At 40.3% G+C, this 16,208-nt stretch overlaps 1 protein-coding gene and 1 pseudogene across 3 annotated transcripts in view; both read right to left on the bottom strand.

Moving 5' to 3' along the window:
* The window catches only part of PHF2 (PHD finger protein 2), an 84,073-nt gene that overhangs the window by 27,752 nt on the left and 40,113 nt on the right, over positions 1 to 16,208 (bottom strand). For all 3 annotated transcript variants that reach the window (XM_074914320.1, XM_074914318.1, XM_074914319.1), the window contains exons 2-5: positions 13,443 to 13,528; positions 8,218 to 8,332; positions 5,116 to 5,276; positions 2,728 to 2,869 (exon numbers count right to left, since the gene is read on the bottom strand). In XM_074914320.1, coding sequence (XP_074770421.1) covers positions 2,728 to 2,869; positions 5,116 to 5,276; positions 8,218 to 8,332; positions 13,443 to 13,528 — 504 coding nt within the window. The remainder of the gene's footprint in view (positions 1 to 2,727; positions 2,870 to 5,115; positions 5,277 to 8,217; positions 8,333 to 13,442; positions 13,529 to 16,208) is intronic.
* Positions 15,197 to 16,208, bottom strand: part of LOC141964324 (uncharacterized) — a 39,518-nt pseudogene continuing 38,506 nt past the window's right edge.

Genomic DNA, 16,208 nt, shown 5'->3' with positions numbered 1-16,208 from the left:
TGAAAACTGTTTACAGACAGAGATTTAAGGCTTTTTAAGTGTGGTGACTTAGCAACAATACTTTGACTTCTTTCAAGCAGAAGTATTTACGATCAAGTATCTGCTGTTTGTATGCTTCCAGTCCCTGCCTCTTGCAATGGATGCTCAGTTATCAGTAGCACTGTTATCACAGTCCCTTTTCCAGCCCCCTCCAGAAGAGAAATGTGTGCACTCTTACATAAATGGTCTGGTAAATCTTAAAAAGTTGCAAGTTAAGCTGAATATTAAAAAACTTAATAACAATAACATTAATATTTAAGAATTAAATAAGTCTTGATCTGATGCTGAAAATCACAGTAATATTTTTATTTAGATGGACTAAATTACATTAAAAGCTCAGAAGGAAAAAGTCTAATTTGGGCTGATAATGTGAATATATTTAAAATATAGAATATTTATTTACATAATTTATACAAATGGATAGATTTACATTGAGAATATACTGGGATATGTTTATTCATAGAATTATTATGTATATATTACATATATAATATATACTATAAATCACAGCTAAGACTGCAGTGGCATGATAAACTGGTATTAGAAGTGCTTCATCCCAGAGTGTGCTAAATTTTGTATTAATATAGTCCAAAATTTGGACTAACATTTGCAGGGGATGGAGGTTCACTGTTGGATGCTCTAAAATATCACACCAGTAAGAGCATCTACACTTCAAACTAAAATTAAATGCTCCCATGTGTCATTTATGCTCACTGTCAAACACTGATAACAATAACTCCATTTAAAATGACAGGGGAGGATGAAGCAGTGCATTCAATTGAAGTGTCACTGTCTATGTTAAGAAATAAAATATTTGCTAGTTAATGTCTAAATTAGCAGCATATGAGTGACAGCTCCAGCAGTCCTTCAGAACAAAAGACCTCCCGTTATTCTGGGATAATGGCAGAAAGCTAAAAAAATCTCAACTGGAGATACTGGTAATCTTTGAAGCCTGTAATTACTAGAGATGCTTTCTGCAGAAATGGGTGTGCACTACTAAAACACTAACTATAGGGCTAAAGGTAATGGCTTTAAAAAAACCAAGCTTGTAATTATTCATCAGCCTTCTTTTTTAAGGCCACTTTAAGTCTTCTCACTAAAATGGAATGCTCCCCAAAACAACCATTCTTTGTTTTTATGTTGACACTCATCTTCTTCTGTGTAGTGTTTGTATATAAAGGAATCTTTTCCTCTTCTGATGCTTTCCTTCTAAAAGTACTGGCTACCCAGAAGGACTGCAAGCACTGTAAAAAAGATCTGCACAGTTGCATGAAGTTCAATACATTACAGATGCATCTGTCTACTTCTAGAATAAAAGCACAGCTCAGGGTGATGAACACAGTTTTTTAAAGCACAAAGCAATAACTTAAACTCTTAGGCATTTACATCAGCTGATTATCCTACATATAAAACATGTAACATGAGAAGAATAGCAGGGTCCCTGTCATTGAGGACTGAAGATATTCACATAGCCAGCACCATTACCTCTGGCTCACCGCATCACTAAAGCACCTCAGCCTCACGTTCAGAGTTGATCTGTACCATCACACCTGATAAGGCGTGATACCAGCTCCTGGTAAGGAGAATGCAGGAGGAGGGGCTGGTTAGCAGACTATCTAAAGAGATAAAGGGACCATGAAACACAGACAGATACCCTGGAGCTGGAGTCACGGCTCCAGGAAGTCAGCATCACTCTAGTTCTGAACTGCTGTCATACAGATTAGAGGTTAACTCGCAAAGGCACTAGAACTAAAACTCTAACACATGGTATAGGATTACAAAATTACAATAATTTCAACCTTTTTCTCATTCAAGGCCATCCAGTGATGTTACGCTACACCTAAAGCCACACCTCATGTATTTACTCACTCTCTGCTACTTTAAATGGAAGATTCAGTAAGCAATATATGCACTCAAACCAGTGCTATGCAAGTAGGATACTCACTGCTGTACAACACATTTTGAAAAAGAATGCTCCAAGAAGATCACCATGTTTCAAGATCACCTTAAGTTGGAAGAAGGGCTGTTGTTGCCTTATACCCATCAGGATTCCCATCTCACCAGAAAAATAACAGGATATTAAAAAGCAAGACCCCTTAAGTCCATGTTGTCTCATATACAGTGTTATCATACCTCTGTGGCCATCCCTGTCCTCCTTTCTTTGGTTTTACTGGTATTTATGAAGTGTATCTAAGCACCTAAGATCATACCAGGAACATACTATGTTATCATTCGCTACCAGGACAAGGCAGAGAATTCGCTCCTGGAGCATCAAGTTATGTTCTAGTATAGAGCTGTACTGAATTAACTATATCTATACTACAAGAGTTAAAATAAAACTGAAAGGTACCAAAATGTTCTGTTCTGATATGCAAATGCTGTTGGCACATGAATGCTGATGATATGCACGCATGAATTACCATGACAAACGCCAGCCCTTTTAGTCTGCTGTGTACCGTTCTCCTCATATAGCAGCGAGCACTTTCATTTCTGTGCTTTGCCTGAACTGGCTGTATACGCACGATACAGCTGGAGGTCAGAGCAACAAGAACCTGCTATCCCAGGGTTGAACAGCACTTACTCAAGAAGGAACCACCAGAGGAGGCAGTGGCTGCTCAAACTCCCCCAGCTAAAGCCAGCCACATCCCCTGGCCACATACTGCACAGCGCAGCAGGCCTGACTCTTACCTTGTGTCTGAGAACTCCAGGTTGGTCACATTGAGGACCCTTTTCCTGTTTGTGCTGTAGTAGTAATCCACAAATTCCTTCAGCTTCATCTTGCAGTCTTTCTGCTTGGTGACATCAGTGACATCAACACTCCTCTCTGGTCCTACAGATTAATTCAATGAAAAAGAGAGTTTGAAGGGCAGCCCGACTTGCCCCATTTTGTGTCCTTGGGGATGAGCTAATATTTCAAGAAACATCTCAATCTTTTGATTTTCTGATCTTCTTAGCCTTTGTATCTTCCCTGTTGTTTATGTATGTATATACATAGACATATATGCATAAAAGACGTGTATATACATAAAATGTATATGCATAATATGGTGCTTTTGTATTCATGCCCCTGACATTATTTCTGTAGTTTTTATTTTTAAAGGATTAATATTACTTTGCATCTATTAATTTCATTATTTTATCTGCCTGGTGAAAATTATACGCAAACACCTTTATATACACAGAATAAGTCCTACCCACCATGTTGTAAAAGTCTTGTGATTGTAGACAGAGTGTAATACCATACAGGATACCTTTTAAAACTGATTTTCCAAAACTCTAAGTTCTCTTATGCTCTATTTTAAATTTTTGCATACAAAATCTATAATCGAGAAGAAGTTTTGCAGGAAAATTCCAATTTTTTAACATCATATTTCAGGTGTGCCAGAAGAAATGATTTTTTGTTATTTTATCCAAAAATACACATAGCAAAAATCCATCCCCTCTGCATTAGAGTACAAAGGGTAATCTGCTAGTTCATTTCCTCTGACAGACAGTGTTGGAGGCAAATCTCCAGTGTTAATACTAAAAGTGTTAGTCAAGTAGTTGAATTTTACACTGGGCAAACCAGAGAACACATCGAGAAAGTCAGAGCTTTATAAAGCGTGGCCATTTCTAAGCGCACTCTCTTATCCTTTCTGCAAGAAAAACATCTCTCCAGTCTTTCTTCTTTTCAATTTTAATTGGCTGTATTTTTCCTCTCCCAGTGTTTCATTGATAGTTTTTTTCACATTAGGAGAGGGAAAAAAATCAATTTGTTTTTTCATGAAATGCCAGAACAATAATGATGTATTTGGCAGTCTTATTTGTGGTGTTTTGTCGTCTGCTACTTACTTTAGGTTGTTTCTAAAAGACATTCAAGGTCCAATAAACTACAAAACAGTGAGATAAACCCCTGCCTGGGAAATCCCGTTCAAGCGAACTAACTCCTTGGAAGTTAGACCAGCATGTATTTGTGCTGTTCACTTTCAAATCTGTTGCCAGCTTCAGACTAAAAAACCTGTGTTCTTCTCTCCAGCTTTTTACTAACAGTTCTGTTAGTAGGGTGGATTATTTCAGCTAGAGGCTGAGAGAAAGCTAGCAGATGCATAAGGAGCACCTAGGTCATACAGGAAATCTGCTAAGTGTAGCAGATGGGCAAGGAAAATATGTTTCCTGTAGAAGCAACGGGACAGAGATAACACTAAAATCAGGGGTCTGATTTCTCCTTTATTCATAGTTATCTCACTGCACACGATCACTGCAAAAGCAATAGATACAGCCTAGAACAGCAGCAGTTGATGACAGCACCCTCCAGTTTGGGAGAGCGCAGGAGGAGGGGGTGGTTAGCAGACTGTCTGAGGAGATAAAGGGACCCTGAAACATAAACAGAGACACTGGAGCTGGAGTGATGGCTCCCAAAGGATGACGCCTTGCCTGCAAGACAGAGAATCAGACAGAAAGTGACAGAGAGGAGGGACAAAGGGAGAGGGGACAAGATCACACATGCTAAAGGAAGGAGGATGCGGAGACAAGATAAGCGACTTCTGAGCACTTCTATGGCTCCTGGCCAAGGCATGTCTTTCAAAGTGGGAGAACATCATGATTTGTGAGAAGCTGCAGTACAATACTCTGCTCAGGTTAGAGACAGGAAGATGCCAAAATGAATTCAAATGGTCAGCAGCCACGAAAATAGCTCTCACTGACACCAGTGTTAAAAAATGAACTGCCTTTGCAAAGTGGGAGTCTCAGTCCAGTCATTCCTTCAATACAAAAAGCGAGATGGCAGTAATCAGTTAAGACCTGGCCCGAAGAAACTATTTCTTGATATGACTATGACTGTTTCTTTTAATGCAATGCTATGGAGTACAATGCGGTCTGGCTCAGGCTCACTGTCAAGTTGGTACAAGAATCAGGAGTGAATTAATTGCTAATTACAAGCTACCACTACATATCAAATACTGAAATCAGCATAGCTCAAGACGTAGACAATATTTTAAAATATATTTTACAATTTTTTATACAAATAATGTATGTATTTTTTATAAAAAGCAGCTAAGCTCCAAACGGTACAAAGCCACCTGTTTGCCAGATACACACCAACGTAGTTTTCAACATCGCTGACGTAGAAGGTGGGTGCAGGAACGGACAAACCCAGGCCGTCCTTCTTTGGGACGAGGATGGGCTCCACAAAGCCATTTTCTTCCAAATACTCTGTTGTTAGCTGGCTGCCTGGCACTTTCACGACTATATCTTCAGCACTGAAAAAGTAAACACAGATTCAATGGTGAGGTGCTTCCACACAGAGTTGGGTGTATTCTGCATTTCACTACTGAAAGGAAAACTTATGAATAAACAATTATATGCAAAATAGGTGCATAAGACAAGAGCCAGAAAATCATTTATTGCAAAACATGCAGGGCACACTAAAATTGTCCGTAATCAATTAGCTCAAGCCTCATGCACCAACTACTGGAAACTCCTACAATAACAGCTTATGGGTGAAAGACTGTTTTCCTTAACTACAGGGATCTGTTGAGTTACCAGTGATCAATGCTAAAGAAATTAGTGTTAAATGTTCCACTCTAAAGAAGGCAAGATTAGAAATGTTACATAATCTCAAATAAATTGCCCCGGAAATACTCTGCAAATCATTTTTAAGTAGTCAAATAAATGGCTCGGGAAATATTTTCCAAATAATTTTCAAGTCACCGTGAGGGCTTCAAGGGGACTAAGGGCAGCTTCATCAGGTGACCAGCTATTTGCACTGACAACTCTCAAAGTAAACTCAAGTCCAATTTCTAGATCTTTTCAAGAGTAAAACACTTTGAATTTGAGTGAAAAGTGACTGTATATGAAAGGTCATCCGTCTTAAAAGTGCTCTGCTGCCGTGTGCTGCTTGTCAGCTGGGCTCCAAAATCCATCCGGCAGGCCAGGGCCACAGCTGCTGGTGGGGGGAATGGCAACATTTGGGTGTTCACCCCAAAAAGCACTGCCTCCCCGGGCAGGTAAGACTAATACATGACTGCCCTCTCCTGCAGAAGTTCTGAACTACAACTCACGTCTTCGTAACGGCACCAAAAACCGTAGGGAAAGCGGCAGAGGCTGCAAGTGCCGCCATGGCAGCTGGCACGCTCCTGCCTCACTGCCTTGGCCACCCCATGAAGCCCAACCTGCAGCAGAGCCCCTGACACCCTTTAGCTGTGGGGGCTCCCCCACATCCTTTTCAGGGGGTCTCCTCCTTCGACCCCACCACGCAGGGGGAACCCGCCACCCTGGACCTTCTCAGGCCGCCCCGGTGGAGTTCGAATCCTGAAGAACAAGCTGACCGGACGCAAACAGGGAGGAGCTGCAGAGACCCAGCTATTTCTGGATGACCCCAGCCACAGTGGGGCTGATCAGGAGGCAAATTTAATTAATTATCAATTAAAAGAAGCATTGCTCATTTATGTGAGCACTGGTACCACACACCAGCAACGTGCAAAGAATTTGGCTGGAGATTTTAAGGAGCAAGAAGCAAACCATGATTTACCACTACACCTCTGCACGTACTTTACAGTGCCCATATATATCTCATATACTTGTTCAAGTCTGATTTGCTTCTATATGTGCCATAGAAACTTACACTTAGTCGTAAAGAGAGATCAGTACCAGAGCATCTAGTATTGATCGTGCCAAAATGGAGAGTCTGGCACCTACACTGAAGTACACAAGCCATTATTTCATTATTATTTCTACTACTATTAGAAATAGTAGTAGAATGCTATTTTGGCATTAAACATTCAGGAGCGAAATGACATGAATTATATTTTTTGCCTTTTTGCTCTCTTCACTGTTCCTTTTGATCTGAGCCTCACCAAGAGACTAACCATGGGTTATAATTTACTGTCATGTGCTGTGAATCAGCAATGATGTTTCTGTCTCTGAACTGAGCCCCCCTTTTTTCATTCATCACATTCTGACTGACGAGTTTGGGTTTTGTTCTGTGAACATCTGCAGATTTCATTAATCTCAGAAGAGAAAATTTCTCAACAAGACTTTGTTTTACTAATGGCACAAGTGTAGATGTCTGAGGCCTGAATCTTGCAGGCATTCCTTTTTGGCTACAGACTCTTCTTTCTCAGAAACTTTAATTTGGCAGCAGGATTTTCTTATGTGCACATTTACGTGAGAAACAAACAACCATGGGGAACCATATTTTTTTTACAATTTGGGAGTAACTCAGAGATATTGCATATGTGAGTGCAATCTCAGAGGCCATCTGAGGTTACTGAAATCAATCTGCCTAAGCCTTAAACCTTTTTTTAAGAAATTAGCTTTGCAACCTGTCAAATTGCTCTGTATACAAAAAAAAAAAAAAAGAAAAAAAAAAAAAAGAAAAAAAAAGGCTAAGACAAAAATCTAGCAGGCCCAAATAAACTAGTCAGGCAAGTAAAACTACCAGATCCTGAGTTCAGTGAAAGACATTCTGTAAGCACTACAAACACTTTGCAAAGGTATATTCATCCTTTTCCTTAACCAGCCTAAGACCAGTATCTGAAATTAAATGTGCGATTAAATTATCTGTAAAAAGGAATAAGTTTTGTGTTTACCAAGTACACTTTACCAGTCTCCACACATTCTTCTAAAATAATTAGTCAATAATTAAGGATTTATTTGACTAAGGCCTACATTAAAGAATCAGAAGAAAATCATCACTCTTACAAATGGCTGTGAAGCAGCCTAATAAAGTGTGGAACATGTCACCTAACAATTAGCACTATTCATTACCCCAAATAAGAGAGCCTTTGTCACTGTAGCGACTGAGGATGTCATTGTTCTTCTTCTTAAGATGGAGACAGACTTCAGCAAAACCATTAGTATTTTTGAGTACTGGATAATTCTATGCAATAAATTGGTTAGTTTCTTATGCAAGCGAATGTTGTAGGGGTCAAACACGTTCTTGTTCTTGTCTTCACAGATACTAGCTTCTATGGAAATCCACAGGAACTGGGCTCAATTAAGAGTAGATTTGAATAATGGCTGCACAAATATAAAAAAGGGAAGAGCCTGGGACATCTGCAATAAAACAGTGTTCATTTAAACTTTCAAGTTCTGTACTATGTAATACTTTCAGCAAGGATCATCATCAGCTTCATAGGAAACTGGCTGCATATGCTTTACCTCAACGGTCCTGGCCACGTGTGCAGCTGAACAACCTACCTTGGAAAAGTACGACTTCGAAGTTCTTTTATAAAGACTTGGCTCCCGTTCTGTACAGGCTTGACCTCTGTCGTCTGTCCAGTATCGTGTTTATGCCAATTTCTTTTCTTTTTCACTGAAAAAGAATGAATTGGACAGTACCATATATTAAGTAGAAGATAATTATTAAGACATGTGAAGAAAGGACAAATCTTCATTTCATTTCCTATGCAAGCAGAAAAGAGGGAACCCCCACTATATTGCACTGCAGATTTTAATATTGCTCTCAATTCACCATTAGACAATTATACTGCAGCTTGAAGATCTATTACATACTGAACAGTGTTCGTTTTGTAACATAAGGGCAACCAGACAGATAATTACTGAGCTGCGCAGCTACCGCAGGCTTTATGCAAACAAAGGCTCTGGACATTTTGTACTCAACAGACTACACAGTCCTTATCATAAAACTCTTAGAAAGCCACTTTTTTGCCTTCTCAATATGCAGTATAGATCTTTATGAACATATTTGTCATGAATTACCTTAGTCTAAAGGGCTGTCCAGCAGTGGCAGATTTGACATCAATTTTGATGGGCTTTGAATTATGCCCTGCAACACCACATGCATATAAAAGGAAAAAGAAAAGGAAAAAAAAAAAACAAAAAACAACAGAGAGATGCAAGGGCACCACAAATGCAATTTTTAGAACTCCTCTTATTCCTAGATTTCGAAAGACAAGCCAGGCCTAGGCCTTCAGTTGATGACAGCACACTGAAGGCCCCTCGACTGTGCTCCCAGTGGGTGACAGACATATAGGCAAGCTCATAATGGAAAAAGGGTCAGCTGGAATAAGAACAAATAAGTAAGTCAAATGTCAATGTAGTTCTGCCTTGCCTCTGACAGCCAGATAACACAGAGCAAGAAAAACTGGTCCAGCTTTTTCTCTTAGTCAGCACTATCTTTCTCAGCTGTTCCTACAGTCTGTCTGGGCATGCTCATTTTGGTAGTAAATTGTTTTTTGTCCCAAGTGCATATTTGTATCATTTCAAGCCTCTGTTACCAGAATTTTTGTACGTCACAACTCACTTTTATTTTTCATCCTTGTTTTCACCATGAAACTCAGTATTTTACCCCAAAATCAAGATCCCATATGCTTTTCTTACTGTCTAAAACATCTGGGGAAGGACTCAGACTCCTCAGTAACCATGCATGGATGGCACTCTTTCCCTGCGCTTTGCACATGCCCACACACACAGATCAACATACTTTGTCATTAAGAAAGGAATCTGGAGGCCACAGCTATAAGACATGAAGTCTGGAAAAAGCTAACTTTGTTTTCCCCACCACAATTCTAGTATAACTCAAGTAAAGACATCTCCCAATGAATCCATCCCAGGTTTTGCACAAAGCATGTTGGTTTTATTAGTTCCATGCAGCTCTCTAGCCTAGCTGGATATATTCATTAAAGCTGCTAGTTCTTTATCTTAATGACTCTCAGGCTTAGCGTATTAATTCAGTGCTCCTGGTAACAAAGGAAACAAGCCCTACATGAATGCCAAACCTTCCTCCTCTCCTTCCCTTTCCAGTGACTGCCTCTTCCCCCACTCAGCAGATCTGAACCAACACAGGGACTCTCAGCACAAGTCCCAGTGAAACAGGTGTCACTTGACACAGTGAAAATTAAAGAGCTTATCATATTAGCGTGTTCTTTTATTACACTTCAGATAGCACGGATTATCGAGAAATAAAAGCGGCAAATTAGCGCTGAATCAAGAAATTCACTGCAACTCTTCAAAAAGCACCGGGGAGCCATTTCCCAGAGCACCGAGCTCTGGCAAGCATCCACCTCTCACATCCACCTCTCACATCCACCTCTCACATCCACCTCTCACATCCACCTCTCACATCCACCTCTCACGAAGAGGCAACAAAGATGCCTCTGCCGCCAGAACGCTCCCCAGGAGGTGCTGTCTCCTGGATGGCAACAAGCCACTGCTCTAGTCTACTATACTACATCAAACAATCGACATTTAGCCCATTTTCAGCCATTCTCTTTACGTTTCATCTTTACCACGAACACCACAGTAAGAATTAAAGGCCCACTAACATGCGCAACAAATACTAGCTTTGGCCAGAGAGGCCACTTTTTCTTAAATCATTACACATTCCTTTTTCTGCAGAACTTTCTGATCCAAATTTGATCTTTGGAAAGTATAACCCACTCCTACAAAAACACTCCAGAGGAAAAAGGGAATATATATTTTATGAAAACTGTATCTCAAAATGAATAATGATGTCAAATGTATTTATGAAGAAGGGATACCTAGAAGCACCCTGTTAGTTTTCTGTGATTTATATCAAAGGTTGTAACTACTTAAAAAGTTTCAGCCTGACTTTGGTTTGCTTGCAATATGTAACTTCACCGATTCCAAAGAATTTCTCCTGATTTTCACTGCCGCAAAGGAGACAGCAATCAAACTGAACATTTCAGATGGTGTTATGAAAATGAGTCAAGTCTGCCTAAACAAAGCATTTCCATTTTACTTAACTGATGTCAGAAAATTTTGTATGAATGTGTCTAATTTTTCCCAAAGAGGAGTCCCTACAAATTTCATTAAACCAAAATGGCTTAAAATGTCATATGACAGGAAACAATCTTCTGAAATAGTAGCCACTAAGCCACACTGGTAAAAAGGAAAAATGTAAGAAGAGGAAAATGATTTTTAAATTTGACATCTGGAAAACATATATTGAGGAATGCATGCTCCAGAAATACACATATATTTTTAAATCCAGACAAGTTGCGTAACAGACAATTGGTGTCTGTGCTTCCCTTTGCTAATCTTGCAATAATTAAACGCTACCAGTGATCTACTGGCTCTGGAACAACTCTTACTCATCTATTACAAAACTGATAGTGCTAGATAAGTTAAACATATATTGTAACAGTTAATAAACAAACAAAAGTGATCATCTCACAGAAGTCCTAGCAGAGCCCAAGTGCCTTGTAGCAGGATGCCCTGCATACAAATGCCTGACAGGATGAATGCATTAAGCCAAGCTGTTCTTGCCTTCATTTAATCAGTCTTTTAACTTTCCTGGCCTATTGCACTCCGCAAGGAGGGGCTACAGGATAACAGCCTCAGTTTTCAACAGGATTCGCGATTCTACAAGTTAATGGTGAAAATGGCTATGCAGCTTGAGAACTTGTGATCTTGAACTTCACCAGCACTCAAGGTAAGGTTGTCAATAACTAATTTTTAAATACTCCTGAAATTTTCACACTCTACTACTTTGATGATTGGTTTTGTACGTCATTAAACGTTCTGCAATGCGTCTGAAGGGAGAAAACAAAGTCTTTCTGCCGTACTGCAGAATGATATAATGTTCTGTATTCCTACCACACAGATAACCTCATACATTGATAAGACTATAACTAGTGACAGCGCTCCAGCAGCACTTTCTGCTGTGCTGCACAATGCAGACTGAGGGACATACTGCCAAGTCAGACTTTTATTTGGATAAAAAGAATTGGATAGTCAAAAATCTTCTTAAAGTACCAGAAGATTGTTGTTGGTTCAACTCTCCTCATCTTAACTGGCATATTAAACTTGCAATCTTTTTACTGAAACTGTCATTTCTGGAATTCTTAAGATTATGCACCACAGTTTTTATAGAATTGATATTTAATTCCTGATTATAGACTTTTGCTGCTTCTGTTTGATTTTTTTTTTTCCCCTTGCACTGAAAAGTAGGTGGTTTTCATCATTCATAATTCAAAGCAAAGTGAAAGAAATCAAAGCATCAGCCACATCTCAACATTATACAAAATTCACAGAGGCTAGAAATCCTGTGCTGCTGCTTCTATACTGGGTCAGTAACAGCCTGGGAGTATCTGCAGTCATACCCCCCTTTTCAACACAAGCCATTCTAATACCAAACTGTTCACTTGAAGATGATTTGTGGTTATTTGACCAATTTCCCGTGCATTTGTCAGAAATCTTCCAACAAAACATTAGAAAGACTGACTCTTTTAAATCAAAACATTTTGTGGGGACATATTGATCTTGTTAAGTCTTTCAGAACAAGCCTCGCAAGGGGGTTTTCTGCCAGCCTGCCCAATTTGTGGGTGCCCTGCTTCAGCCAAAGTTGTTAGCAGACCATCTGGGAGAAAGGAACAGCTGCAGGTCATTCAGGTTTCCAGTTCACACTTGATTTTGAAAAAGTCAAAGTGGAAAAATTATTCCCATTTTTGCTCCCAAAACAAACATTTCAGACTCTTCCCCCTGCCCCCTAGAAATTTTTTAAACTTTAACTTTTAAGGCAGTGCAAAAACGATTACTTGGTATTAAAATTACTGAATTTACTGAATTACACAACAGAAGTCAGTTTCCAGCCATCCCTTATTTTACCCTAAAAAGGGGATATCATGATTTTTTCAGCTCCTGGTAGATGAGAACAGTGCTCTTCCTCTGTGTGTTGCTGTAAGGTTGCAAAGCAGTGAGAACCTCCGCATCATTGTTGCTTATTTACAATAAATGGCTTTCAAGTAAAGCATTTCATCTTTTACAGAGATTGGTTTCTTTTCTTTTTTCTCTCCATTGTGTAACAGAAAGAATTTGTGAATTAATCTGACCAAAGCAAACACATCCTACAGTTCTTTCCCAGACAAAACTCCCACTGAGATCAACTGTCACTTTTACTCAGGAGAACTTTTTCCTATGAAAGCACTGCAAGAATTGGCACCCTCCGTGCATCCTACAATTTTGACTGCCACTTAAATCGCTACAGTTTTATATCCAGGCCAAGCATAACATACTGTTTCTTACTCTTCTCATCCAAAGACAAAAAACACCATGTAGTTTCCAAAAGTTACTGTATTAGAACTAGCTGTCTCTGTAAGATTTTTCTAGCCCCAAGTACTAAAGTGCCTTCACAATTCTTAATTCTGTGTGAAGAAGGAAGCATCGTGTTTGTTGCTGGGACTGGGGACTGAAGCTCTCCAGGTAAGGTGCCTTGCATTAGCTCGTGCACACTGCCCGAGGCCAGGCACGGAGCTGCATCCAAAGCTCCACAATCCAACCCATGGTTTTCTTCTCCTAACATCTTTTTACACCTCATGGTTTGAATTCCAATATTTATGACACATGATATTTAGGCATGTAATGAAAAAAACCCACCTTCTTTTGTTTAAACACACAGAATCTGCTATGTATCTAAAGACCAGCTGTGCAAGTATACTTACAAGTAGACTTTCCGTGGGTTTTCTCACAGTTTGGACAATGATAGATGTCGATATCTGGTGCCTCTTCTTCTTCAACACCCACACAGCTGGAATATAAGAAGGCAAATATTACATTAGCTTGAGTCTATCTCCAAACACGCAAGCATGCAATTAATAATGAAAAAACCAAACCCCCATAAGCTGTGCATTTACTATGCAGCTGTGCTGACTGCTAGTGGCTAGCAAAGCTTACATGTCTTTTACCCTAGTACAGTCAGACTGGATTTTTTGCAGCCTACATTCCTGATGCAGCGCTAAAAAGGGTGTCAGTCAGGAGCCTGCTACCAGCACACTGCGGACCTCCATTTAAACGTGGCAGAGAGTCCCAAAGAATTTTTTTTTCCCAGGGACACCATTTTGTATCTACATAGAGTTCTCCAGACACCATCCCATGTAAATGTAATTAACAAAACACATCTTCTTTACCAAGCGCGTATGGACAGCTGCTAGGTACGAGCAAGGTATCTTGGCAAGGTGAACCATCTGCAAGACTTCTATAGGTTCCATACCTATTATGATATACACAGATGAGGAGGAAAAGAAGACACGTAACTCACAGCACTGCTGGCTGCCAAGAAGATGGGCTGGATCAAGGCAGCAGCTTAGAACACCCACTGAGATTATTTTGGATGGCACAGAATATGCAACAATGCAGCGCAGCCTGTGGACACGCAGCATGAACGCAATCCAGTAGCAGAACACGGTGCTGGGGAGAAACAAAACTAAACTGCAAAGGAATGAAGTACCCAAGATAAGAAGTTGTTGCACAGTCGAAGTGCTAAGCATCCAGCCAAATAATCAAACTCCAGACTGGCACTGTTCCTTCTGAGGGAGGGAGAAGTCTGCTCCTGCTCCCTTGGTCTAAAGTAGCCCAGGCTGCAAGGCTACAGGGTTTCAGCTGGGTGCTGTGAGATACAGCCCTTGTGTCATAGCCCCATGAGAGCTCATCTAGGCAAGAGGATCCACGAGAGGCAACAAAGGCAGCTTCACCTTAACCACCTGCACAAACAAGGCTACATCACAGCCTGAAATGCCTTCTCAGTATCTTCAGTTAGCAGGAAACACCAACACATCGCTCCTGCCAGAGAAAGGGTTTAGGCACAGGGCATGGCAATGCCATCTCCATGCATATGGTAGCAAACAGGCTCCTCGCATCACACCAGCAGTGCCAAGCGTGATTAGTGCAGGAAGAAGAAGTCAGTTTTTAGATGCTGGTTCTGACCCACAGGAAGCAGAGGAGAGAATGTTTGCTCCTCTCCCACAGGCAACAGGGTGGGTCAGTTCTGCCAAGCATCTTACAGAATGTCTCCAACCATTCTCGCTGAGTTCAAGCTCTTTAGGACAATACCAAAGTGTCCAAAATAAAAACCAAGTTAAATAACTAGAAAAACTTGTGTAGTTTGGATACACCAGCAATTACTAAATGTGATGGTCTAGATGCAGGAAGGCCCCGAAATGGTGGTGGTTGTTGGCAGACAGGAAGGTGCACGGATAAAGGAAGGATAACGTGTGATCAGGCATGCCCACCTCCTCTGTGTTTTTTTAAGCCTTGCAATTCACTGCTGTTGTGAACCAGCTACCTGGCTCCATGGAGCTCAGAGCTTTTTTGATGCCTTTGGCAGGAGGTGTACACTTGTGTGTGTGCACATGGTGCATGTGAGCCCACACGCAAACATCTGCACACTTGGGGCAGGACAAGCAACTGTTAAAATGCACTATGACCCTCTCTGTTTACAAAGGTGGGTTTGAAACCACTTCTGAATCAAAGGCACACAGTGATGTGTAACTGTGTGCATCATGATTACAAACCTCAGATCTACTTACTTTTAGAAAAGAGCATCAACACAACCAATACTGAGTCTGCAGTCAAGCTGGAAAAAGCCAAACTAGCTAAGACATAGAAACAAATCTTTTTTAGAACTACTGTAAATGATTTGTCACAATAAGATACTGTCAGAAACCTTTGTGGATATTTTCATCCTGTTGCAGCTGCCAGAGTGTGTATGAGACCCAGCTCCCTCCAAACCAAAGAGTACAGGGTGAGAGAAGCTTTGCAACCAAAGGCAGAGACTCTCATTTTTGTGAGTTCAGCCTGTCAACAGGCTGGTAAACAAGACATTATATTGGAATCATGTAAAAGCAACTGCAGATTTGGCTGATTTTTTTTTTTTATTAGACAGTTACTTGACAAAATACAAAATTATTGGGTCTTCCTGGGCAGACAGCATGGAAAACTGAAGAGTAAGTTTGCAGACAGGAAAATTCATCACAGCAATCCAGTCCTGAGTCAAGAACACACAGGCAATAAAATACCAGATTAAGCAGTAGAAAATTTAAACAAAACCTGGCAAATTAGAGCACGTGTAAGAGAATATAGAGGATTCCTCTACCCATAAAGCTGTGTCAGCTGCTTATGCCACTGGATTCAGCTTGTTAAGCTTAGTAAAGGTATGGATTAGGCTCTATACAAGGGCTTGAAAAGTCTATATTTAGCTAAACTAAGGAGATGAGGCCTTTGGGTGCTGCATGGATTGCTGCATGAGGAGATATGAAAAGCTACTGTACTGGGCAAAGGCTTCAGTGTGGTGGGAGCTATTGTTCTGAGAGCAAGTAAAAATATTTAACTAGAACAAAACAGAAAAGTAAAAATAACTGACCTCAAATTCAATCAATTCTCTAAAAGATGCAGTCAACTTTTCCAACTGCAACAGGGCTTTTGAATAAGGT

This window comes from Athene noctua, chromosome 10, assembly GCF_965140245.1.
Source record: "Athene noctua chromosome 10, bAthNoc1.hap1.1, whole genome shotgun sequence".
Classification (NCBI taxonomy): domain Eukaryota; kingdom Metazoa; phylum Chordata; class Aves; order Strigiformes; family Strigidae; genus Athene; species Athene noctua.
This window is presented reverse-complemented; position numbering and strand designations above follow the sequence as displayed.